At 57.9% G+C, this 25,774-nt stretch overlaps 2 protein-coding genes across 2 annotated transcripts; both read left to right on the forward strand.

The window, feature by feature from the left end:
- The first annotated feature begins 1,594 nt into the window (after positions 1-1,594).
- On the forward strand, positions 1,595-16,982 carry MMP28 (matrix metallopeptidase 28). The gene is made up of 8 exons (XM_068210294.1): positions 1,595-1,743; positions 10,039-10,118; positions 10,794-10,948; positions 13,424-13,645; positions 13,982-14,227; positions 14,620-14,769; positions 15,238-15,405; positions 16,563-16,982. Exons 1-8 carry the CDS (start codon positions 1,654-1,656, stop codon positions 16,955-16,957), a joined length of 1,506 nt encoding a protein of 501 aa, XP_068066395.1. The 5' UTR covers positions 1,595-1,653; the 3' UTR covers positions 16,958-16,982.
- Positions 16,983-17,689: 707 nt separating this feature from the next.
- Positions 17,690-24,562, forward strand: GAS2L2 (growth arrest specific 2 like 2). The gene is made up of 7 exons (XM_068210295.1): positions 17,690-20,274; positions 20,365-20,734; positions 21,351-21,589; positions 21,813-21,920; positions 22,424-22,520; positions 22,870-23,140; positions 23,308-24,562. The coding sequence occupies exons 2-7, from the start codon at positions 20,377-20,379 to the stop codon at positions 24,527-24,529; spliced, it is 2,295 nt and encodes a 764-aa protein (XP_068066396.1). The 5' UTR covers positions 17,690-20,274; positions 20,365-20,376; the 3' UTR covers positions 24,530-24,562.
- The last annotated feature ends 1,212 nt before the right edge of the window (positions 24,563-25,774 follow it).

Here is a 25,774-nt window from a genome sequence, read left to right on the forward strand (position 1 = left end):
TTCACCTTTCCATGAGATAATATTTCTGTTTCTGATACCGCTCTGATTACAGCAGCTGCATAAACATCTTTATACTCCCAGCCAAAAGTCTGCAGAGAACTATGATTTGGCATCCCCAAGGCTGGGCTGAATTCTTCTCCATCTGAATGCCAAACCCCCGAGGACTAAGGCAGCAACCCCGGGAAATGCCCGGTCGGAAAGCTGGCGGCTCCGGGGGCTGCAGGTGCCCTCCCAGACGCTTCCCCACATTACAATGAGCAGAGGAGGGAGTTTCCTGCTCCTGCTGGAGCCCAGCCAGTCACTTTCTCATCATCCATATTCTTAAGTGGAAGAGCAGATGGATCAGTTGCTTCCTAGATACGACGCAAACACGGATGCGTTTGCAGACAGAGCTGCTCTTGTTTTGAAAGGAAGCATGAGGCTGACCTGTGTGAGGAGCGGCCATCCCTTGGCTCTCCCTCCTGCCAGGGCCGAGTATTCCCCTCACACCATCCCTCAGGCTGTGCCAACTGCCCACTCTGCTCTCCAGCAGCTCCTCAGTCAGTTCTTACTGGCCCAGCCACAAAACCTTCGTTTCTCCCATATTTTTTATCTTGTAGCTTAGTGACTCCCCTATTTTTCTGTGTTATGTGGATCACTTTTTCCCTCCTTTAAATCCTACTTCCCTTCCCTGCATCCCTGTCCAGCTGTAAAGCAAAGTGTCACAGGCTCTCTGCAACTCTTTTCCAGTTGCACTCAACAGATGCTTCTGTAACTTCAGGTTTTGGCATGATTAAAAAATGGAGGAAGGAGCCTGGGAGCTTTAAAATAGGTGTAGGGTTAAAGCTGGCATGAAAACAAAAGCAGATACAAGTCACATCCTTTTTCCCCTTGAACCAAAGCAGAATCAAAACTTCCTTTTGCTTTAGTCAAATTAAAACAAAATAGTCAAACAAAACAGTGCTGTGAGTAAACAGAGCTGTTGACTTGTCACTGCAGCCCTCAACATCATCAGCTGTGTGTGAGCTGCAGGAGAGCTGTGACACGGACACGGGTGCTGCAAACAGCCCCTCCTTGCCCGCCGGCCACCATGTCCCGTGCCTGGGAGGGAGACTTAAGCGGAAAGAGTGTAAACCACAACCATGAGGGTGTAAACCACAACCCAGAGTGTGTGGTTATTGTGTAAAGCTTGAGAGAGCACTTCTCTGATGTGAGGATTTTGCCAAAGCCCTGAATAGGGCTGCATTGCTGGCACAGCCTTCTGAGCTGCTGAGCTCATGGCAAGTGCTGGCCCCGGCCTCCAAACCCTGCACCCGCGTGTGCTGGGCGTGGGTGAACACAGGGTTAGGAAAACCTGCAATTGCCTTCTCCTCCACAGCTTCAAACCGGGCAGAGCCACTGTCCCACCTGGCGGAAGGACACACGCCCCGGCAGCGGGATGCTCCCGGGGGACAGGGCACAGGGCATGCACGGCTCATTCCCGGCTGGCAGCTCCGGGCTGGGTGGCACGGGTCGGGGGGGCCCCGAGCAGGGACAGCCCCTCCGCTCACTGCTGCTAGCGGAGCCCGGCCCCCGCCGGAGCCGGGGCTGGGGCCGCCCCCGGGGCCGGGGCGGGGAGAGGCGGCTGGGGCGGCGGCGCCCGGCGCCGAGCGGAGCGGTGGGAGCGGAGCCGGGATGGCAGCATCGCTGCGGGCCGCCCTGGCGCTGGGGCTGCTGGCGGCCGCTCAGCCCGCCCCGGCCGCGGGGCAGCGGCGGCAGGCAGAGGTAGGAGCGGCACCGGCAGCGGCAGCGGCGGGGAGGGGCGGGAGCGCGTCCTGGGTGTGCGTCCCCCGCGTGTGCGCGTGTCCCCGTGCGGCCGCGGGAGGGCTGTGCGTGTCCCTGGTGTGCGTGTCCCTGCTGTGCCCACGTCCCCGTGCCCCGGCTGTGTGTGTCCCCACTGAGTCCGTGCCCTAGCTGTGCCCTGTGCTTGTGCCATAGGTGTGCCCACGCTCCAGATGTGACAGTCTCTGGTGTGCCCATGCCATAGGTGTGCCCGTGTCCCGCCAGGTGTGTGCATATCCCTGTGTGCCCATGCCATGGGTGTGTCTTTGCCCTGGGTGTGCATGTCCTGGTGTGTCTGTGCCATAGGTGTGCCCGTGTCCCTGGTGTCACTGTGTCATAGGTGTGCCCATGCCCCAGGTGTCACTGTGTCCCTGGTGTGTCTGTGTCATAGGTGTGCCCATGCCCCAGGTGTCACTGTGTCCCTGGTGTGTCTGTGCCATAGGTGTGCCCACGCCCCAGGTGTCACTGTGTCCCTGGTGTGTCTGTGCCATAGGTGTGCCCACGCCCCAGGTGTCACTGTGTCCCTGGTGTCACTGTGCCATAGGTGTGCCCATGCCCGAGGTGTCACTGTGTCCCTGGTGTGTCTGTGCCATAGGTGTGCCCATGCCCCAGGTGTCACTGTGTCCCTGGTGTCACTGTGCCATAGGTGTGCCCATGTCCCTGGTGTGTCTGTGCCATAGGTGTGCCCATGCCCCAGGTGTCACTGTGTCCCTGGTGTGTCTGTGTCATAGGTGTGCCCATGCCCCAGGTGTCACTGTGTCCCTGGTGTGTCTGTGCCATAGGTGTGCCCATGCCCCAGGTGTCACTGTGTCCCTGGTGTGTCTGTGCCATAGGTGTGCCCATGCCCGAGGTGTCACTGTGTCCTGGTGTGTCTGTGCCATAGGTGTGCCCGTGTCCCTGGTGTGTCTGTGCCATAGGTGTGCCCACGCCCCAGGTGTCACTGTGCCATAGGTGTGCCCATGCCCCAGGTGTCACTGTGTCCTGGTGTGCCCATGTCCTGGGTGTGCCCGTGCCATAGGTATGAGTGTGTCCCCAATGTACATGCCCACCACAGGTGAGTGCCCCTCAGCTCCTGACACCTGTGCATGCACGTGTGCCCTGGGTACACGCCGTGTGTATGGCTGTGCCAGCTTGGAGATGGGGCTGTGCCATAGGGTTGTGTTGGAATGCCAGGGTGTGTGGCCACCAGTGCTGTGTGGAGCTGTGGCAGAGAATCACAGACTGGTTTGGGCTAGAATGGACCTAAAACTCATCCCATTTCACCCCCTGCCATGGGCAGGGACACTTCCACTACCCCAGGTTGCTCCATGCCCTGTCCAACCCCTGGCCTTGGACACTTCCAGGGATGGGGCAGCCCCAGCTGCTCTGGGCACCCTGTGCCAGGGCCTCCCCACCATCACAGGGAAGAATTCCTTCCCAATATCTAATCTGTCTCCTCTACTTCAGCTTAAAGCCATTCTTCCTTGTCCTATCTCTCCTTGCCCTTGTCCAAAGTCCCTCTCAAGCTCTTTGGGAACCCCTTTAGGCACTGGGTGGGGCTCTGTATGTCCCTGGAGCCTTCTCTCGTCCAGGATGAACAACCCCAGCTCTCTCAACCCGTGTCCAGGTGTCCCCACAGGTGATGTGCACCTGCAAACCTTCCTATCTCCCAGAATTTTGTCCCCAGGAGGAGACAAAAGCCAGTCCTTCCCCTGCCTGCCTCTCCCCAAGGCTGCCCCCATCACCTCTGTTTGGATTTCTTCTGTTTGTCCTGCTGTCATTGTCACCCCATGCCACTGTCCATTCGTGTTTGTTTTGGGAGGACAAGGTATGAGATTTGGCTGGTGAACAAAGGTTCATATTGGGGATTTTTTCTTGTTTAGGCCTCGATCCAGTGTACATTTGCACAAATGCTTAATTTTCAACCCCAGCCAGCTAGTCCTGGTGAATTAATTGGGATTTGGAACACATGCTCTGAGAGGAAAAGGACACAGGAGAGCTCAGAGGCTTGTTTGATGTGCAGGCTCTTTCTGCTGAGAGATGCTGCTTCAGAGAGGTCATTAATAGTTGTGCTTTTCCCACTGTGCACAAACCTCAGCCCAGCCCCTCATGCCACCTGGAGAAAATAAATCTGCAAAGATTTTAATGTTGAGAAAACCAATAATTTAAAATTCACTTTAAAAGAAAACCAACTGGTTGGGAAGAACTGTTTTTTTAACAATCCAAACTGCCTTTCCACCCCTCATTGGTGACTTCTGAGTTCTTTTCCCTTGAAGCTTCAGGATCCCAGGATTGTGGCAGATCCCTCGTGAGGGGGTGCTGGGCAAGTGACTTTCCTGTCTCCCTGCCTCAGTTTCCCCAAAGGGATGTGCTGTGCTGAGCAGGGACTTTGGGACAGCACACACAATGGAAGTGCAGAGACTAGGCTGTGGAACTTGTCTAAATAAACTGAGCAGTTAATTTTCTTTTAGGAGGAAGCTGAAATTCTCACATAACATCAAATAGTTCTGGTGATTTGTGGCTTTCGGAGCACTTCCAGGCTTTGCTTCTAAAGCTTTTTTTTTTTTTTTTTTTAATTCTTTTTAAAAAGCCACAGTTAGCAACAATATGTTGTGTAAACTTAGATGCATAAAACTGTCAAATGTCCAGTTGTGTGCTTTTCCTGGCTGGTGTCCATGTTTTCACTGCATCTGTATCAACTTCAGTTAAAAAAAAAAAGAAAAAAAAGGAAAATTCGAAAATTTAATTTGAAACATTTGTATGTGAAATCATCTTATCATCTACAGATAGGAGAGGGCCCAATGTAAGAGAGCACATTGTTTGGCAGAGCTGGTGTCTGGCTGGGCTGTGCTCAGACAGCAGCTGGGGGTTGGTAATGCCCGAAATTCCCTGATCCCGGGGGAATTGTGTAAAATACCCGGGCTTGTGAGATCTCAGCCCGTGGTGGGAGTGAGGAGCACGGTGAGGTGCTGGTGGAGCCAAGGACAAAGGACAGTGAAGTCCCTGCAGAGATTTGTGTGAGAAGCTCCAGGTCTGTTTTGGTGGAAACAAAAACTGAGGAGAAATTTGAGAAAAACAGGGAATGGGAACAGAGAGCTGGACTAACAGACTGAGTAATTCTCATTTTGGATTTTTTTCCGATTTTTTCCCCCTTTCCTGCTTTTCCCTTCCCATCTTGCAGTATCTGGTGTGCACTGACTTCTCCCCCTTATCAAACCACATTTTGGGCTCTGGGCTGTTTGTGCTGGGAAATGCTCCAGCATTTCTGAGCTGCTTTAGGAGCAGGATGCTGTTGGGATGCAGGATGCTGAGCACAGCTGGATGGAGGGAGGCTCCATCCCGGCTACCACGCACACACGGTGGGGCTCGGAGCTCAGCCGGGGCACAGAGCATCCCACATTTTCCTTCTGAAACAAGGCAGAGAAATCCTCCTTCCTGTAAAAAATCCCTGCTGCTCAATCCCAGCACGATGGAAGGAGAGGTGGAGAGGAGGAGGAATTACCCCTTTGAGGCATCGCTGGGCTCTGCAACACCCCCGAGACCGCGTCTCTGAGCCGCTGCCGCCGGCGCGGATGTGGCGAGCGGCTCCGAGCGTCCCGGCGATCCCCCGGTGTGATTTACACCCCGTGAGTCACCGCAGCACAAACAGCCCGGCTTTCTTCCTGCTTCTCCCCCAAAACAATCCCCACTTGTTAGGGCAAATCTCGCCCGCCGGGCAAGGGGCCGCGGCCGCCGGCAGCGGGGACGGCGCCTTCCCCCGGCTCCCACCCCGGTGGAGGGCAAGATTCGTCTCCTTTCTCTCCTTAGACACGAAAACACAACCAGTCTGCGTGACCAAACTGGTTTGTCAGCCGCTCTGGTATTCGCAGGGGAAGGTTTGGCCAAGCCCAGTGTTCTTCCCTGTTTTCCCCGAGTGCTTTGGGTCGCGTTCAGCAGTTTTGGTGCTGCAGGTGGGGCAGCCCATGGGGGTCTGGGGTGCTGGGGCTGCCGGGGCAAAGTTGCTGGCTGCTCCCCAGCGAGTTAGCACGGATTCATGGATTGGTTTGGGTTGGAAGGACCTTAAAGCTCATCTCATTTCACCCCTTGCCATAGGCAGGGACATCTTCCATTAGACCAAGTTGCTCCAAGCCACATCCAAATGCTTGATGAAAGGGTGAAAATGATGAAAAGGTGAAACCAGGAAGGGTTTTAGTTAGACCAGGCTTACTGCCTCTCAGCTTTAGAAGATCCAATGTGAAAATAAAAGGAGTTTAGAACACCCCCAACTCCACATCTTTAGTGGCAAGTGGATTATTTGCTGCTAAAGCAGATTTTAGGAGTGGTAGGTGGGACGGGAGGTTCCCCCAGGAGTGGGCTAGGTGCAGCAGGGGAACATCCCAGCAGCCAGGCAGTGCCTGGGGCTTTAACCTCGCTCCATCCCCAGTGCAGAGAATCAGCTGAGGTTTCCCTGCCTTTCCAGCGGGAGGACAGCCAGGCTCTGTGCTCGTTAATGCCCCTTCTCATGTGTCTCCCTGTGTCCATAGATATAATATTTATAGAGATACTTATACACACACTTAAACAAAAGCGGCGCCGGGGCTCTGCCTGAGGCTTTGCAGGGATGAGCAGAGGCAAATGAGCGTTTTTAATTGATGTGACATCTTCTGGGGGCAGCTCGCAGGCAGCAGGGACCCGATGGGCAGGAGGAGCTGCTGCTCCTTCTGTGACCACGCCAAAACAGGCGCCGGGCCAGCTCTCCTTGTGTGTGCACTGGGGGAAAGTGGGGCTGAAAAGCAGGAGCCACTGTGTCCAGTTTGGTGGTGAGATGATGTGGGATGAGCCTGGGGATGCTGGAAGCAGGGTTTAGGATCTACCTGGGCTGTCTCATGATTTCAAAGGACTTAAAGGTGCAGGTTGTGGTGGCACCGCCTGTAAACGTGACACAGAACATCTGTCGGATTAAGCCCTTTTCAACTGAGAGGTGTTTTAAAAACTTTTATTCCATTTTCAGTCTCATGTGAAGGGTGAGACAATACAGATGTTATAATCCACAGCATCTCAATCGGAAGCCAGCTATTTCTGAATTACAATTCATTATAAGCATTTCTTGGCCTGGCCTTTGGCAGGATGGGATCCCTTCCCTGCGCTGCCGGGGGATGCACGGGAGGGATGGGGTTTATACCCGGCAGAGCAGAGGGACCACGGTCAGCAGGAGCTCAGAGGGAGGCTTCTCCGGTACTCAGCTGCTGGAAAGGAGCCAGAATGGGCGTGCCTGGAGGGGAGAGCCGGCAGGAGCGGAGCCTGCTGTCTCGGCACACTCCTTATCCCAGTTTCCAGGCAGGGAGGGCTAATTGTGTTTGCCGCTGGCTGTCTTCCACCCGGGATGCCTGTGGTGGAGGGCAAGGTGTTTCCTTGGCTTTAGCCAAGGCAGAGATGATTCCCAGGGTTGTAACAGGCTTCACATCAGAGCCCTGAGATGGGAAGGGCCCCTCTGTCTCCCCCCGACTCCTCCTGCTGTCCCTGCTGCAGCCCCGGAGGTTCTCTGCCCCAGCACTGGCTCCAAGGCAGCCAGATCCATCCTCCTCTCCCTCCCTCCCTTCCTCATGCAGAGGGGGAGCTGGGCATATTTCATATTAATGTTTCTCTTGGTTTCCTGCTGTTTTTCTTTTCCCATTGTATGGAAAAGAGCATTTCCCCGTCTGGGGCAGGAGGGAGGGGGTTTTCCCAGCACGGCCAGACTTTGCATTGCAGCCTCTGGAGAGGCTTAATGGGCTGGTGCCAGATTCCAGCCAGCCCTGCCAGAGCCTGGCTGGGCTCTGGGGGGTTGTGCAGTGCTGGGGGAGCCTTGAGCACTGCTTTGGGCCCAGGACATTGTAGCATGGGGCTCTTGGGTTCCCCTGGACCCTGAAATCTCCCTGGATTTGTATGCTCTGTGCTCGGATAAATTCCTGACAGAGATCAGCACATCCCTCTCCTGCAGCTCTGTGTTTCCAGGACCACCATCCCCCCTAGCTGACAGTAGATGTGTCTAGAAAATGTAATAAAATTTCTCCTGATGGTTTTGCAGTTGGAGAGTTGATGCCTGTGTGTGAGAACCTCAGTGTGGCACAGGCCAGAAACCACAGAGAAAATACTGCTTTGCTTGGACTTGCAAAGCTCAAGGAGCTCTGGGCAGAAATGATAAAGCCAGTGGCCTCTGTGCCCTCTGGTGCTGCTCAAAAGCAGCTGCTGGGACAGGGGCTGCTTTCTTCACTGCACTCCAATGTGTCCAGATGGGGTTTCAAGCCTTCATGAGATCATGGTGAGGAAAAACCATTTTCACACTTTAAGGATGGGATTGTGTTGGGTTACAGACGAGGAAAGAGCTTCAGGTTGTGCTGAGTGAATGCAAAATTGTGTTAGAAAAGGCTCAGACCATGATGTGAGAGCACGGACTTTCCATCCAGGTGTTCTCAGCTCACATTTATCTGCAGTGATGTCACCACTGGCATCTTCACCCTGCACCCTCACATGTAACTGGTGATTTTGTGCTTCTGGAGGAGAACTTTACAAAAATACAAGCACAGGGGGAAACATTCCTTCTCTTCTCCAGATACTCTCAGAGGGCTCCAAGGCTCCCCATCCCCAGGATGCTCCTCCATCCCTGCACGCTCATCCCGAGCTGCTGCTGGATTTTTCCTCCTGGTACCCCTGTAAAGGTGGGGTTATCCCGGTGTGGCTGGGGAATGGCAAGCCCAAGCTGGATGGTAAAGCCTGGGCAGAGGTGTTGTGGCTTTGACAAACAAACCAATGCTCTCCCTGCCAGTGTGGCACCTGCCTGATGTCTCCTGACTCACTGACCACTCTGAGGTGTCTGGGAGACTCTGGCCATGCTCAGGCTCTTGCTGCTGCAGCCTGGCACTGCCGGGATGAGCTGCTGCTGCCTCCAACTGAGACAGGCAGCTTTGGTTGGAAAAACAGCCAAATTCTTTGTGCGGGGCTGGGTAAAGAGCATGTCCAGGCAGGAATCTATGCTGGTCCTCTGCCAGAGGGGGATGCTCCAGGTAGAAGGGGTGTAAAAGAGGAGATAAAACTGGAGGAGAAGAAACTGGAGGAGATGAAACTGGAGAAGATTAAACTGGAGAAGATGAGGTCTGCAGAGCACACGTGGATGTGCCTGCCCACGCGTGGGGTGATGTGTTTGGGGATGACATGAGGATGACTGTTCATGGCAAGCAGAAGGTTTGGGCAGGAGGAGGAGAGGGAGAGGCCCTGGCACACCTTGGGACTGCCACATCCACCAAGCATTCCTGCTCCTCGCCAGGTGACAAGGCCCAGGAAGTGCTGCTGCCTCCTCTGCAGGGACATAAGGGAGAACTGGGTCACCACAGTCAGGAGCAGCACTGAGAGGAGGTCAACCCTCCAACCCCCTCCTTTTCCTGGCCCGAGATGAGCTGGGAGGGAAACAGCTTTAAAAACACCCAGAGGACACCAGCCGTGGCATCTGGGCCAGCCCGTGGCATTCCTGGAGCTCAGCACACCTCTCCTTTGGGATGCGGGGAAGGGAAGCCGCCACTTTCACTTTTTATTCTGATTATTATTCATTGCTGTAACTGCGGCTCTGCTGCACTAACAGGATGCTGGGCAGCTTGTTTGTCTCCCGCAGACATCCCTGGCGGCAGGGCAGGCGGGCGTGGAGCATTCCTGTGACCCCGGCTATTAACTCCTCCGAGAGCCGGGGAGCAGCCCGAGCCGTTTATTTTCTTTACCATACAATTTAATGCTGGAGCAAGTTCAGAGAGGCAATCTCCGTCCGTGTCAACGGCCGATAAGAAGAAGAATGGTTTGGCAAAGCAAATTGCGCCCGGAGCGTCCCCACTTTTGCAGCAGCGCATCCTGCGTGGGAATGGGGGGAGGCTGAGCCTGACCCCATCTCACCCCGCCCTGCTCGTGGCCACGGCACTTCGGCCTTTGTTTGAATCCCTGCGTTCAGCCGGGGCCATTAGAGCTGTGGGTTTGGTCGCCTCTGGCTGCGGATGAGATGGCAGCAGAGGTTTTTGATCTCTGCTTTTCCTCCTACGCCTCCATCGCGTCGTGGCCAAAAACCCCAAGAGCCATCCAAAATGATGGGGAGGAGGAGACACACGGGAACCTGTACGGGCTCAGGAGGTGCAGAGCTCTCAGGAGCAAAACAAGTGGGCGCTTTGGGTTTGCAGCACTGTTTGCCACCTCATCTCCTTTCTCCCCCCTTCCCAAGCCAACACGTGCTCTGAGCTGCACCTTTCCCATTTTTTCTTGCAGCTCTTCCTGGAGAAATACGGCTACTTCAGCGAGCCGGGGGCCGGCACACACAGCCCCGCCGAGTTCACCGAGGCGCTGAGGTAGGAGCCTTTTATTCAACGCTGCACTCCAAACTCAGCAGCTCCAGCTGCAGGGATGCTGCCAGCGCTCCGAGGGTCTTTTTTTTTGCAGCCAGAGGGGTCTTTGTGCAGCTGGAGGCTCTCTGTCTCACGGTCTGATGCCAAAGCACAGCCAGTCCTTTTTGGAAAGGCGTGTCCGTGCCCGGCTCCCGCAGCTGGGTGCCGGCTGCTGGCACCCGGCTCTCGCTGGTTTATTTGCCTTTTATGGCCCGCTGCTCGCCTCGCAATAAAATCTGCGGGGAGGCCGAGCTTGGGGACGGCTGGGAGATGTCAGGGGGGGCGAGCTGCCAGCTCCTGCCTGGGTTTCTCCTAAGGACATCACCTCGGCTCTGGGAGCATCCCGTGCTTGACCTTGTGCAGAGCCAAATACAAAATTAAATGCCACGTCAAATAACTGGGGTTAAAAACTGGAAAAGGCACTTTTAGGCTCTATTTTTAAGCTCCTTTACCCCGCTAAGAGGTGACTTGCAGGTCAGCTGTGGTTGCAGAGCCGAATCCTTCTTGTTTTACCAGCTGGATGCAGTTCTGAGGCTGGGGTGTGAATCCTGGCTCGGGTCAAACCCCCGGCGCACACATACCCAAACCCCGCCCCGGGGGGTCTGGATGTGGCTGCTGATACCTCCCTTCCTTTTGCAGGGATTTCCAGCGGGTGACCCACCTCCCGCTCAGCGGGGTGCTGGATGCCCCCACCCTCCATCAGATGGCTCTGCCGAGGTGTGGCACGGATGACGGCGACAGCCGCGCTGCCGGGGCACCGGCCGCCCGGCGCCGCAGGCGCACGGCACAGCACGGTGAGCACCGGCACCGAGGCTCCCGGTGGGGTTTGGGGTCTGGGGCGCTCGGCTCTGCCGTCCTGGACTCGTGGGGAAGCTGCTGTGGGTGGGAGGTGCAGCCTCACTGGCACAGCATCCAGCCCAGGACAAACTTGGAGGTTGTTTTTAAAGCTCGCTATTTTCAGTTGGTCTCTGTGGCTTGATGTCAGCGGTGATTAAGAGATTCGATTCCCAGTTTTGGGGAATTCAGCTCTCTGGGGTGGTTTTACTGCTGCTGTGGGAGCCAGGACATCTCCCACAGAGCACATGGGTCACCATGGCCCCACACCCAGCTGTGCTGGCATGATCTGGAGGGCAGGAGCTGGGGCACAGTGAAGTTATCTCCAGGTTTTGCTGACCTTTTGGACTTCTAATGCATATTAAGGGCACTACAGTAACCAAAAACCTGCCAGCGCTTGGCAGCCTGACCTGAGAGTCATTTCATCCCATGTTAAGGGGTTTAACTCTGCTCCAAGTATCCTTCTGTGCTCCTGTGTGTCCAAGACTGGGCCTCTCATCCCTTGTGAGCTCTCTTTGGGCTTGCAGATGAGTAACTGGATTCCTAGAGAGCAAGAGGGCCAGGGCCAGCTGTGCTTAGGACATGGGAAAAACGAAGGGCAGATTAAGAAAAGGCTCTGTGCCGTGTCAGGCTGTCTGTGCATCTGGCAGGGCTGGCCATGGACAGCCCCAGGAGAGCCCTGTCATCCTCCTCCAGCCTCTGGATTTCCTTCCAAAGCCCCAACATGTGTCCCTTGAAGGAGCCATCCTGTGCCCAGAACACATGGGCAGTGAGCAGAGGAGGAAGGACATACAGCAGGAGTTGGGCAAACAGAAGCAGCCAGTGCCCTGTGGCTCATGGGGCTCCTTTTTGGGGATCACAAAAGTGGGCGGGTGGCAAGAGATACCCAGTGGCTCAAGGAAAGGGCAGGAAAGGGCTCAGTGTGGCACTGGTTATTGCTCTGGTGATCTGATGCCACTGGCAGCGGGGATGGGACAGCACCACATTTGTACCCACGGGCTGGATGGGAGACAGGGTGTGTGCCTGCAGGGCTGGTGGCACTGGCCAGGAAGGCTGGGGGAGGCTTTGTGCTGTTTATCCTGCTTGAAGCAGGAAACCCTGGCAGCTGAGCCAGCAAAATGCTTTGTTATCCACCCTTTCCCAGCGGGATCTTCCCTGGGCAGCCCCTGTGTCCCTCATCCCGCTGCCTTGGGGCACACTCAGAGCCCAGCACGGGGGCAAAGCCAAGCCCTGCTCTTCCCAAGAGCCAGCCTTGCTAAGCCAGCCTTGCCCATCCTCCTCTGGTGGTGGATGCTCTGCTCCTGTGGAGGGAAGGATGGGATGCCAGGCTTTGTTTTAGGGTTGCTTTTAGCTTGTAGCTTTTGCTGTGCAGAGTGGCAGCTCATCTGTGTCCCTTTGGAGCTGGAGGCCATCACTGCACTGACAAGCAGTGGGAACTGATTCTGTCCCCAGGAGTGTGACCAGCCAGCCCAGAGTGTCCCCAGCCATGGGGAGAGGGAGGCAGATCTGGGGTGGGATGTGTGCCAGGTTTGCTGGGAGGCTCAGCTCAGAGCCAGAGCAGTGAGCCCCGGCGTGCTGCCGGCTCTGTTCCCCCTGTTTTCCTGCACATCTGGAGCAGAGGCAGATGCTGGAGTTCTTCACCACTCCCACGCCTCAGCACTGGCTCTGGCACCCACATCCCCCCAGGGCCCCACGGCTTTTTTCCTGCTCCCAGATGCCTCCAGATAAATGTAATCCCAGGGCTCTGGGGTCCCACAGCTGCTGAGGGGTGCTGAAGGAGGAGGAGGAGGAGGAGGAGGAGGAGGAGGAGGAGGAGGAGGGGGCTGTAATGCTGCTCAGCAACTATATGAACTCTCATCTTTGCCCTCCTGTTGGGGGGGTTGGGGAGCTTAGGGGGAGTCACAACGCTTGTCCTCTTCATCCTTGTCCCCAACTGTCCTGGTAGCATCAGGGCTCTGTCTCCCCTGACAGCTCTTAAGGAGGCCTTGGGCACTAAGCTGTGCCCCACAGGTGCTGCTGAGAGCCCTTCCCACTCCTTTACTTTTGTCCCACCTTTTCAGAGGTGGCTTTGATTGCTCTCCCTGAAATCCAGCCCTTGGGCTGCACCTTCTGGACTTGAAGCTGCCATCAGGCAGCAGACCTCCTAGCAGGGACCCATGCTGAATTTGGCTCTGTGAGCCAAAGGCTGAGTTCAAACTTGGTGCCACAGCTTCTCATCTCCTCACAGAGGTTTCAGGGTTTGGTTGCAACTCCAGCCTTGGGTGAGCTCTAGTGGTGGCACCTTCAGAAGGATTTAATCGTGGTGCTGCAGCTGCCTCAACTTCCAGGTTTGCCTTGGGAAAACCACAACATTTCCATGAAGTTTTCTTCCACTCAGGCAGCCCCTGGGTGGTAGGAGAAGCCCAGGTTGCCACGCTGAGCGTGTCCTGTTGCAGGTGGGCGCTGGTACAAGCGGCACCTGACGTACCGGGTGGTGAACTGGCCGTCCTACCTGCCGCAGCACGAGGTGCGCCTGGCCGTGAGAGCCGCTTTCGAGCTCTGGAGCAACGTGTCCTCCCTGCGGTTCTGGGAGGCACAGCATGGCCCCGCTGACATCCGCCTCACCTTCTTCCACGGGGACCACAACGATGGACTCAACAACGCCTTCGATGGGCCAGGTGCTGGTCGCTTCCCCCTCGTAAGCTTCTCTTTTACAACGTGGGCTCTTCCCCAGCAGGGAGGAGGGCTGGGCTTGTGGTGGGCTGGGGCTGATGGGGGCTCCGCAGTCTCTCTAGCCCCGTTTGCACCAGTTTGCTGTCTGATCTGGGGTCCCTCCTCCTGATTCTGCAACTGAGGTCTGCCAGCAAGGTGGCTGAGACGTTCCCTACAGGCCCTCGAGGAGCCCTACAACACCCTCCAAACAGGGGCTCCTCCAAAAACACCTAGAACTGACGCACATTTAGGCAAACCAGAGCTGCATGTGCCGTGGTCCCTGATGGCTCTCGTGTCCCCAGGAGGTGCCCTGGCTCACGCCTTCTTCCCCCGGCGAGGAGAAGCCCACTTTGACAGCGCCGAGCGCTGGTCCCTGCACAGCGGCAAAGGGCGCAACCTCTTCATCGTGGTGGCCCACGAGGTCGGGCACACGCTGGGGCTGCAGCACTCGCCCGTCAAGAGCGCCCTGATGTCCCCCTACTACAAAAAGCTCAGCAAGGATTTTGTCCTCAGCTGGGATGACATCTTGGCCATCCAGAACTTGTACGGTGAGCCTGGCTTCCCTGAGCATCCCTTGGTTCCTCCAGGGTTGTTCTCTGGGATGAAGAGCGAGCAGTAGGGATGGGAGCAGGTCCCTGAAAGGGGAGAGGACTACAGTCACATGGGCCCCATCCCTGTGTGTGGCTGGGGAGGAAAATGCAGGAGAGGTGGGACAAGTACCAGGGCCTCCAGGGCAGGGAAGGTTGGATTTGCTGCCCACTTGTCTGCTGGTGCATGTTTTTTGGGGTGCCAAGGGATTTTTGCCACCATCATGTAGAGTGGGATGTTCCAGACAGTGGGACAAGGAGTCTTTGGAGTCTTTGAAGTCCCAGCCCCTTGCTTTGGGAAAAGTTGTTTCTCTGTCCCTTCTCCGGGCTTACCACCCCTTGTTCCATCCCAGGAAAGCCCTCCAAGGGCTCGGCTATCCAGCTCCCAGGAAAGGTCTTCACTCACTTCCAGGACTGGAACACGGACCTTTACGGCAGGGACCGACAGCACAGGAGCCTCAGCACCTATTACTGCCACTCCTTCTTCGATGCCATAACCGCCGGTGGGTGTTGGCCAGTGTGACCCTCTCCCAAAACGTGCACCCCTACCCCTTGTCCCAGTGCTGCTGCAGCTCCCAGTGCTGGGAAAGGTGGGTTTGGCTGGTCCACAGCTCCTGGCACTGGTGGCACCACTGACGGACAGTGAAGCAGTGCACCTTGAGGGCACAGCAATGTGTCAGGAACAGGGAAACCACCCTAAAACTTGGGCCATGGCAAGGATTAATCGCTGCAGGAGCTCAGCTGTGCAAGATAAGCCTTGAACTGTGGCCAGCATTTATCTTCTCATGCCTGGAGGGGAGGCAATGAATTCTGGATGCTGAGGGGGTGGCTGGAAAGGCAGGAGGAAGCATCCATACCCTGAGGATCCCCAAAGCACCACGGGGCTGCACGGGGAGGAGAGGGGATGTGGGTAGCAGTGGAGGGTGGCTCAATGACATTTCTCACCTGGGGCCCCCACCTCTGCCTCACAGACGGGGATCACAACCTCTACATCTTCAAGGGCAGCCACTACTGGGTGGTGTCAGCCAGTGGCAACGCCAGTGACCCACGGCCACTGCAGCCACGCTGGCCCGGCCTCCCCGCCGGCATCGACGCCTGCGCCTGGTCCCAGCTCAGTGGAAAGTTCTACTTCTTCAAAGGTGGGTGAGGCCCGGGCAGGGGACGCCCCTCGGGGCTGCCACTGCTCCTGCCTGCCGTGTGGCTGTCTGGGTCTGGCTGGAGCCACACAATTCTTGTTTGTGTCCCCTCCCACTGGTCCCCTCCCAGTGCAGAGCTGGGACATTCCTGCATCTTGGGTGTGCAAAACCCTGGGCTCGGTGCCCTGTCATGGGTGAACCACATGGCCCTGGCAGCCACATCAGCTCCTTGTGCCTCAGTTTCCCCATCAGGAGAGCAGCACTCACTGGTGTGTCAAAGCAAATCCAGGTGCAGCTGTGGGTCTTGGGGAGAAATTGCTCCCCAAAACACGAGGTGCAGGGGAGTGCATGGGGGTTTCATGGTGCACATGGATCCCTGTGTTGTGCCTGGAGGCTGAGCTGCCCCAGGAGCTGGGATACCATCCCTAAACTGCCCCAGGAGCTGGGATACAATCCATGAGGAGCCCCAGGAGCTGGGATACCATCCCTACACTGCCCCAGCAGCTGGGATACCATCCATGAGCTGCCCGGCAGCCAGATGGGAGAGGAAGGTCAAACCAGGCAGCCTGGCTGCCAGGGTCAGCCCCAGCTTTTAATGGAAACCAGTCACTGGTTGTTCAGAAAAGGGGCTTTGTGCTGCAGCTGGGTGAGAGCCAAAGCCCCTCTGCCTCCCCAGCCCTCGCTGCTCCCTCCATCCTCCCCAGGGCTGCGTCAGGCTGTGCCTTGTGAGCAGAAAGGGGCTTTTGTCTGCCCTGTTGTGGGGACAGGGTGCTGTGGGGACAGCCAAGCCACAGGTCCCCATTGCAATTCCTGCTGCAGTGCTGGTTTTGGATGTCCCAGCCTCGCCTGGATGTTTCTGTCTGTCCCATTTGCTGTGAAGGGTCAGGGGGGAGGTTTGCCAGAAGCAGCATGGTGGTGGCCTTACTCTGTCCCTGGTGGTCCCTTTTCATGCCTTCAAGTCCCTGAGCTGCCGTGCCTCAGTTTCCCCCCAGCCTGGTCCGTGGGGCAGCCCCACAGTGGTTCCAGTTGGGTCACCAGTGGGATGGATGTCACTGACCACCACAAGGCTGGTCCCATGGCTGAGCCTGTCCACATCTCCTGCAGCTCGTGCTGCCACGGACCCCACTGGGGTGTGCTCTAACCCTCCCCGTTCCCCCCAGGTGGCCGATGCTGGCGCTACGTGGGCTCCAAGCTGGAGGCAGGATTTCCCCGAAAATGCAGCGCCCTGGGGCTGCCTCGGCACCCGGACACCGCGCTCTACTTCCAGCAGCTCCGGCGGCTCGTCCTCTTCAAAGGCCCCAAGTACTTCGTGGTGGGCGAGGAGCCCCTGGGCGTGGAGCCCTACTACCCCCGCAGCCTGCGGGACTGGGCAGGGCTGCCCCCGGCCACGGCCGGGGCTCTCACCCACCGCGACGGCTCCGTCTACTTCTTTCGGGATGACCAGTACTGGAAATTTGACCAGGCCAAGCTGCAAGTGGTGGCCACCGGCAAATGGGCCACGCAGCTCGCCTGGATGGGCTGCTGGGATGCCAACAGTGAGCAGGGGCTGTTGTGAGCACGGCGTGATGGGATGAAACGGGGGTCTGGACCTCACCTCGCCCGCTGCTGCTGCTGCCTGGATCCCTCTTGGTGTGACTCTGGGGTCCTGTCTGAGGGTGGTGAGGCAGGGACTGGCTGCCCGTGGGTGGCTGGAGCCGTGGGATGGTGGAGCAGTGACCCAGCAGAGCTCGGATGCAGCTGGGACAGGTGTGCCACAGCCAGGTGGCCTGCAGGCTTTGGGACAGTATTTTTTATAACAGACCACCAAAAAATGTATCAGCCATGGAGACTGCAAACACACCCATTTCTGTTAACTTTCAGGATATTGTTACACGAGTTTTTCAAACCAGGACTGGGGTTTGGTGATACTTTTTGATATCTTTGTTGATACTTGTTGATATCTGTCATTTTCCCGCAATCAGGTGGAGAAGTGTCTCGCTGCAGCTTGCTTTGGGGTTTGGATGGTTTTCAAGAAGAGACTGACAACATCTGCTTAAAACTAAAAGAAAGGAGACATTTGGACAAAAGTTTGGGTCCACGTGGAGCTTTGCCCCTGCTGTTTGTTCAGACCCTGGGGTATGGAGGGTTGGGAATGTTTTGCTGGGCTGTGCTCACATGCCAGTGCTCTGCTGAGGCACCACCACAGTGGGATTTTGGGGCTGAAAGCATTGGGGTTTGGTGTAGGAGCCTCTTTGGGGTGGAGAGAAAGGGGGAGCTCAGCTGAGCTCTGGCCCTGTCACTGTGCAGCTCACAGGCAGCAGGAGCATTGCCTGTCAGATGGATTTGGGGTGCCTGGGTAGGTTCTCCTGTGTCAGACAAGGGCTGTGCTCACCTGGCAGCCCTCGCTGTGTGCACAGAAAATGCCTGTGCTCTGCTGTCTCTGCAAGGGACGGGATCAGTGAATTTCTGAGTCCCTGGGCCCCACCTGGATGAACGGGGGTGACAAATCACTGGGGGAGGAGGGGAAGAGGAGAGGGTGAGCAGGACAGAGGGACATGTCTGTGCATGCAGGCCCACAGGGACAGTGTGGCTGCATACTCCTCATTCCTTTCCCAAGGCAGACTCCCCACCTGGAAACGCTGCAGGCTCCTGGGCAGGGTCACCAGTCCTGTCTGCAAAGGGCCATCATGTCCCAGGGCTGGGGGATGGACCTCAGCTTCCCAGGGCTGGAGTTCTGAGGCATTGGTGCTGAGCAAGACAGGGCTCAGCTTTATTAGATGATTTATTGAAGCCATTTATGCAGGTTCTGCCAGGACTCAGAGCCCAGCACCGCTCTGCTCCCACTGTGCCATGTCAGGATGCTGTGCTGGGGTGCCACGTCAGGGTGCCCTCCTGATGCCAGCAGCTTCAAGGATTCCTCTTTCCCCCATCTTTGCCCTTTCTAGACCTTCCCTGCAGAGCAGGGTTTGCCCTAAGCAGGGTGCCAGGGCTGGTACTTCCCAAGGGTTTTTGGTGCTGCCAGATGCCAGCTGAGCTGTGGGTTTGGCAGGATGGGGAGCCACCACTCTTCCCATTCTCCAAAACACTTGTGAGTGAGCCCTTCATGTGCAGACACAGACACAGGGTCTTCATCTGCCCAAAACCTCAGGGGACTTTCCACATTGCCAAAGAAACACACATTTTCATAGGAATCGAATGATAATAGGGTGAGGTGGCCTGCAGGGAGTCCCAAGGGCTTGGAGACCTGACAGCAAATAAAACCAACCTCTGGATCTGTGGCACTGGGATTTGTGCTTGTTTTTATGTCACACTTTGGGTTTAGGTTGTTTTTTTCCAAAGCAAATCTCCAGTTTCCTGACAGGGCTGTGTTTAAGATGCCTGTGGGTGTTTGGGGTTGGAGAGGGGATTGCTGAATTTGGCCTCAGCTTTCATGCTGGCAGGATCAAAGAAGGGAGATGGATCCCACTGAAAACTCACTGATGGCCATGAAAACATGGAAATTCTCTTTCTTACTTCATCCCCAAATTACTGAGGATTTTTCCCACGCTTTGGGATATATTAATAGTTTTTTTCCCCAGGCTGAATTAATTCATTATCCCTTTTCCTGTCCCCTTAGGAGAAAGCCAGGCATCCCATCTGCTGTGTGACTGGAGGCTGAGGATGGGACTACCTCAAATCCTCTCCCCTTTTTGGGTTTTCCATCTCTTCCCTGGCTTGCTGCCACGTGTTTCCCAGGGCTGTATTCTGTGGGATGTTTTGGGGCCCTGTGATGCTGCCAGGGCTGGGCTGAGCTCAGCATTGCTGGCAGAGGCAGCAGGGGTCACTCTACTGTGTCCCCTGTACCCCGTCAGTCTGGGGGGGTCTAGAGGAGGTGAACTCATACCCTGAGCCTTTCAATCCACTCCCCTGCGTGCCCTGGATGGAAATCCAGCTTCTCAAGGGTTCTTTTCTCCTGCTGGGCTCCCTGTTTGGGCACATCAGGCGCAGACTCCTCCGGCCTGCCACACATTCCCCAAACAGAATAGCTGGGATTCCTGCATTCCCTCCCCCAAAATGACCCCGGCTGGACAGTGATCTGCAGTGACATCAGCAGCTGGCTCCAGGGACAGGATGGGTCCCCCACCACAGCAAGGAGCCCCACAAAGCCCAGGAGAGGCTCTGTTTTGGTCTCGAGGCATGAACACTTCCCTGGCAGATTTGTTTTTTGCAGAAGTACCTGGGTGTTGTGGCAGCTCTGCAAGGCTTGGGTTAGGGAGGGAGTATCCCACATTCCCAGAGGTGCCCACTCATCTGCAGTTATTTCCTTAAAGCCCCAACTCCTGGAGTCACTCCATCCCTGCAGGAGCTTGGCTTTTCCCAAAGACCTCACTGCTGTGGGCAGTGAGGGAAGGAGTTTGCAGAGGAGCACAGAGCAGAGAAAGCCCAAAGGTGGATGTGAAAATAAACCCTTCTCACCTTGAGGTTGCCCTGAGCATGCACCTTGTGGCCCTCAGATCACTACACCTGTGGTGGAGATCAGCGTAGGGGTTTTGGGAAGGGGGAAAATCCCCCTTGTGTGGTTGGGAGCAACTTGGGTGCTGAGGAGCTGCTCTCCAACTCCTTCCTGCCCCAGAGCCAGGGCCCTTGGGGGGGAAAATCCACCCCCGACATGGCTGGGGAGGAGCAGGGCTGTGAGAGAGGAGCAGGTGCTGAAGGGTTAACGGGGAGTGTTTGCAGCCAGTCCCTTGTCACCAAGGAGAAGCGATCAGCACTTGGGAAGGAAACAAAACACCCATTGCCCAGGAGGGTGATTTCCTCTCCCCAGCAGCATTACAGCCCTGGGACCCCAGAAGGGCTCTAGACACCACCAGGACACTGTCACCACGCCGTGTGGCAGGGAGCAGGTGGCACCAGGTGAGTGTGGCTGCCGGGGAAATGTGCTGGGGACAGGGCTGTGGCAGCTCCCCATGTCCCCATCATCCTTTTCCCCCAACCTCCTCCCAGTCTTATGGCAGAATGTGGGGGACACCGGGCACGGGGGCACGGAGCATCCGTCCCTACCAGTCCAGCGGGCAGTACCTGTACGCCATGAAGGAGGACCTGGCAGAGTGGCTGAAGGAGCTCTACGGCCTTGACATCGAGGTGGGCACCTTCTTGGAGGTGCTGGAGACGGGGGCTGTGCTGTGCTCCCACGCCAACCACGTCACCCAGGTGGCCGAGGAGTTCGCCCGTGCCTGCCCCGACGTGGCCCGGCACCTCCACCTGCCCGCTGCCGGTGTCACCTGCAACCTCACAGCACAGCCAGGCACCTTCCAGGCCAGGGACAACGTCTCCAACTTCATCCAGTGGTGCAGGAAGGAAATGGATATCAAAGGTAGGATGCCAGGCTCCAGCTGTCCCATGTCTCCGTGTTCAAGTCCCCTCCAGCCACTCCATGTTTTGCCATGTGTCCCCCAAACCCAGCGCCACCTCCTGAGCTGGCATCCCTTGTACAAGGTCCTCCAGGCTTGGCAGCAGCTTTGCAGGGTGCTGGCACGCGGCTGGAGTGTTTGCTTAGGTGCAAATACGCACAGGAGGAATGGAAAAGGAAAGGGTGGATGGCACAGCATGTCCCTGCCAGGCACAGCATGATTCCAGCCCTAAGGACAGCAGGAGAAATCCTGGCTCTGAGCAAAGCATCTGTCACCCTGTCCTACAACCATGGATGCCCAGGAAGGGGAGTGGCACAGAGCAAGACGTCCTCAGGGCTCTCAGACATTGAGTTTTGTGGCTTTGGGGTGCCATGAAACACCTGTAGATGCCCAAAAGGAAAGGCTCTTCCTCCTTTATCATTTCTCCCAACTCTTGTTGAACCCAGCCATATTCCTGGTGGGATGGCTCCAGTGAAGAGCACCCTTTTGGGTGGGTTTTGATTCCCTCTGTGCCCCCCATCCCCTTTGTCCCCATCCCCACATGCCAACCCTGGCTCAGCCCTGCCCTGCCCTGCCCAGACGTCCTGATGTTCGAGACAGAGGACCTGGTGCTGAGGAAGAACGAAAAGAACTTTGTGCTGTGCCTGCTGGAGCTGGCACGCCACGCTTCCCGCTTTGGAATGCGCGCCCCAACCCTGGTGCAGATGGAGGAGGAGATTGAGGAGGAGCTTCGGCAGGACCTGGACCTGCCTCCCACAGACCCCGCCCTGCCCCGGCCCCCCAGGAGACCACGGGACCTCAACAACCTCGACCAGATGGTACCAAGGGGCATGGGGTGGCATGGAGATGGGCATGGAGATGGATGGGGATGGCATGGAGATGGATGGGGATGGGCAGGGACATGGATGGGGATGAGCATGGAGGTGGAAGAGGATGGCATGGAGATGGATGGAGATGGAAATGGAGATGGATGGGGATGGCATGGCCAGCACAGGACCTTTCCCAGCAGCCCTGGTGAGGACCCATCCCTGCCACCCACAGGTCCAGCACCTGGTGAGCCGCTGTACCTGCCCTGTCCAGTTCCCCATGATCAAGATCTCCGAAGGGAAATACCGTGTGGGGGACTCTGACACCCTCATCTTTGTCCGGGTGAGTCTGCTTCACCCCTGCTTTTGGAGGAAAGGCATCAGGAATTCTTCTCTGCTGCCACGACCCCTTTTCCATAATCCCCCAAAGGGGCCCGTGGGGGAGTTCTGACCATTATTCCCAAAACACGGCAGCAGGGGAGCTCAGCCCTGCGATAGATGTTGGTATGGATTTAACCACCCATGTGTGTGGGACAAAACCTGACATCCCACAGAGCCACAGCCTGGTCTCACCCAGCAATGGGAACACTGGGATGCTCTGAATCCACCCCCAAGCCTGGCCAAAGAATTCAGCACGCGAAGGACAGGGGTTTTCCGAAAGGCTCCCCCACCCTCCTTGTGGTGAGGAAATAAAGCCGTCGGGATGACCGCAGGAGCTGAGCCAGGGACGCAGCCGTCCTTTGGGACACCTGGTGGCACTTAGGGCAAGCCCACAGCTCCCGAAGCCCGGCCGAGCGTGCCACCCCCAGGCTGCTGGTGTCCCCTGGCATGGACATTCCCGTGCAGATCCTGCGGGAGCACGTCATGGTGCGGGTCGGGGGCGGCTGGGACACGCTGGAGCACTACCTGGACAAGCACGACCCGTGCCGCTGCACCTCGCTCTGTGAGTCCCCGCGTCCCCAAACCCCGCGGCTGGCTGAGGGTGGGGGCGTCTGTGGCTGGTCTCGATGCTTCTCGGGGACATTTTCATTAGCGAGAGGCTTTGGTACAGCCATGCATCGTTGTTTTTGCTGGGGCATGTCGGGTTTTGGGGACTTTCTTTGGCTTTGGTGGCCACTAGAGGTCATGGAAGACTTTTGGATGGAGCCGGACCCCAAAAGCCACTTTGCAGGGAGCGCAGCTTTCTGCCAGCACCCTCGAGGGGCTTAGATGCAGAGCCACGGCTGGGTGGGCTGCACCCGGGGGTGGGTGCAGAGGACAGGGGTGCTGAACCCCCCTCGTTGTCCCCACAGCTCACAAACAAGCCTGGAAAGCGCGGGGCCCGCAGCAGCCGGTGCAGCACGAGGTGCGGCTGTGCCCGGCCCCGAGGGCGGCTGCCCGCAGCCCCCAGCCCGCGCTGCTGGTCAGCCGCTCCCAGAGCCCCCTGCCCCCCGTCACCTGGGGGGCCCGTGTCCCCCCTGGCCCCCGGTCCCCTGCCACCCCTTCGCCAGAGGGCTCGGGTCGCCAGCCGGGTGCCAGCCCTCACCCGGAGCCAGCGCAGCCCCGGAGGGTCCCTTCGGGCAGGTAAGTGGTGCAGGGATGCTTCGTGTCCCAAAACTGCCTGGCTTCACAGCAAGTTTTCTCACATCCTTGGAATTTTTTCCCCCCTTCCTTGTGGAGGTGCCCAGCACCAGGCGGGATGGGGGGGATGCAGCAGCTCCCTGGCCCCTCTCCGCTGTCTCTCCCTGCAGGATGCGGGAGCCACCCGCTGTCCCTCTGGGGAGGCAGCCGCCACCATCCCGGTCACCTGCTCGATCCAGCTCTCCTGGGCACGGGGCGAGGGGCCGGGCACCCGTCCCTTCCCGGCTCAGCTTCCCGAACGGCGCGGGGGTCCCGCAAGGGACCAGCCCAGGGAAATCCACCCCTGTGGCACCGGCACGGGGCAGGTCCGCAGCACCCAGCCCGCGGACGGTACCGGCACCTCCGAGAAGCACCCAGCAAGGAGGAAAATCATCTGTGCTGGCTGCCAGGCCACAGGAAACGGGGACACCCACCACAGCGATACCCCGAGCCCCCAGTCCCTTAAAGGTCCGTGCCCCCAGTCCCCTAAAGGTCTGTGTCCCCTCCTCGCACCGGGATGCTCCGGGAGACTCCCAGAGCCTGAAGAGCCCACGGGAAGGGAGGCAGGGAGCCCTTGGCCGGGGCCGACAGCCCTCACCCCGAAATTCCTCCAGCCACCCCCCGAAACTGGACAGCAGCGTTAAACCCCCCAGCAAAGCCAGCCCGGCCGCCTCCCGGCCCCACACCCCTCTGGGCCGCTCTGCAGGGGGGTGCAAGGTCTGTGCTGCTGGCGACGGTCCCCAGGGGACACGGCAGTGCCACCCAGCCCCGAACCCAGGGGCTGGGGGTGCTGAGGGACCTCGGGTGCCAGAGGACGAAGCTGGGGGAGCCTGTGGCCCTGGCAATGGGGCCGAGGGGCTCCGGGGGTGCTGTAGGAACACGCAGCCCCCCGGCTATGACAGGGTGCTGGAGGAGCTCTCCCGCGGGCGGCAGCCCCTGCGCCCCGTGGGGATGCGGAGCCAGGTCCCCAAAACACCCGCAGGAGCTGCCCCGCAGCTCCCAGCCCCGGGGGAGGCAGAGCGGCCGGGGGTGGGGGGCCAGACCCCGCGGGCACCCAGGACCAACAACGTCGCCAAGCCCCGGCGGTGCCTGAAGAAGCCCGAGCGTGTGCCCTCCATCTACAAGCTGAAGCTGCGGCCCAAGGTGCGTCCCCGGCGGGACCACAGGCCGGGCAAGCGCCCCTCGCGCATCCCCACCCCGCTGGGGCATCGCCCCCCTGCCCCCCGGGGCCAGCACCGCCCCCCGGGGCCCCCCCGAGCCCCCCAGACCGGCAGCACACGCCCCACGGCCAAGCTGTCCCTGGGTGACAGCGGCACCTGGCTGACCGAGGATGATGAGGAGTCGTGGGTCTGAGCCCACCCCGAGAGTCGGTGGGGATGGACAGATGGACGGACAGACGGACGGACCCCTCCCTCCAAAGGTGGGAGCAATGCTGATGCTGAAGCTGGAGCTGGAGCTGCAGTGCCCGAGGTTTCCCAGGGCAGCACGAGCGAATTGCTCCCACACAACCCGGGGGGTTCCACCTCACTTTTCAGAGCTGCACCCCCTCCTTCCCAATGGATTTTGTCTGTACCGGTAATCCTGGTAAGCAGACACTTTTGTACTGGTTTGGGTGGAAAAATCCAGTCCCAAACTGAGAGAATGGGATATTTTCTGCAGGGGAAGGGTTTAGCCCCCCTGAAGTGGAGACACCCCATCCTTGACATCCATAAAAAACATCTCATACCTCAGTGCTCCCCATCTGCACCATGGGACCAGTGAGCCTCGTGTCTGACAGCTCCAAGAGCCTTCATGAGCCCCTCGGGTGGAGGGGTCAGGGGAGGGGACCCTTGCTGACCCCTGTGGTGGGGGGGTGATGGATGTCACCAAGGGTCACAGCAGGCACTGCTGCACCCCCAGCCCACAGCCACAGACCCAGCAATGCTGTTTGTGCAATAGAGATGTGCCAAAGCTCTTCCATTTCCACATCTTTTCTGTGTGGGTGGGAAGGGAGAGAGTATAATCCTGATGTGGGCACAGCAAACGTCCCTCTGAGAACCCCACAATGCCCAAGAGAGTCTCATTTTCCACGAGAGGATGAAGTCAGCCCCACTTACCCGCTGAGGAGCAGCAAATGTGAGCGCTGGGACCGCGGGAATGCAAAACCTGTCGACAAAAACACTCCCGAAGGCTGGTACAGAACAAGGGGGACAGACCTGATTTTTAATTCAATTTCAAAGAAGGAGGTGCAGGGCGTCACAGGCGGTGTAGACACCTCGGGAATCTCCAACAAGGAGTCCAGGGGGGAAAGGAAAGCCAAGTCCAGGCAACTGGGATGCTCAGTGGGGCAGGAGGAGGACAGGGACAGGGAAGCATCCTTGGTGGGGCCGAACCAAACCCAGGCATCACCTCCACGAGCACGGGGGCAGAAACCTGGCACTGCCCTGGGCACAGCAGAGGGGACATCCCAGCCTGTGCCAGGACCAGGTTACTCTCAGCAGGACCAGGGTGGTGTTGGGTGAGTGTTAAATCTGTAGTAAGGTGTGAGTAGGGCCACAGGGTGCTCGTGGCTGCTGCCGTGCTCCCGTGTGCTCCAATCCCTGTGCCTGAACACCTCGG

This window comes from Anomalospiza imberbis, chromosome 20, assembly GCF_031753505.1.
Source record: "Anomalospiza imberbis isolate Cuckoo-Finch-1a 21T00152 chromosome 20, ASM3175350v1, whole genome shotgun sequence".
In the NCBI taxonomy this organism is placed as follows: domain Eukaryota; kingdom Metazoa; phylum Chordata; class Aves; order Passeriformes; family Viduidae; genus Anomalospiza; species Anomalospiza imberbis.

Bases quoted from the DNA above. Each gene is read 5' to 3' on its own strand.
- MMP28 (XM_068210294.1), top strand. From the start codon at position 1,654: ATGGCAGCATCGCTGCGGGCCGCCCTGGCGCTGGGGCTGCTGGCGGCC. The intron at 10,119-10,793 runs GTAGGAGCCTTT...TTCCTTTTGCAG, and splicing joins GAGTTCACCGAGGCGCTGAG to GGATTTCCAGCGGGTGACCC. The intron at 14,228-14,619 runs GTGAGCCTGGCT...GTTCCATCCCAG, and splicing joins GGCCATCCAGAACTTGTACG to GAAAGCCCTCCAAGGGCTCG.
- GAS2L2 (XM_068210295.1), top strand. From the start codon at position 20,377: ATGTGGGGGACACCGGGCACGGGGGCACGGAGCATCCGTCCCTACCAG. The intron at 21,590-21,812 runs GTACCAAGGGGC...TGCCACCCACAG, and splicing joins TCAACAACCTCGACCAGATG to GTCCAGCACCTGGTGAGCCG. The intron at 22,521-22,869 runs GTGAGTCCCCGC...TTGTCCCCACAG, and splicing joins GTGCCGCTGCACCTCGCTCT to CTCACAAACAAGCCTGGAAA.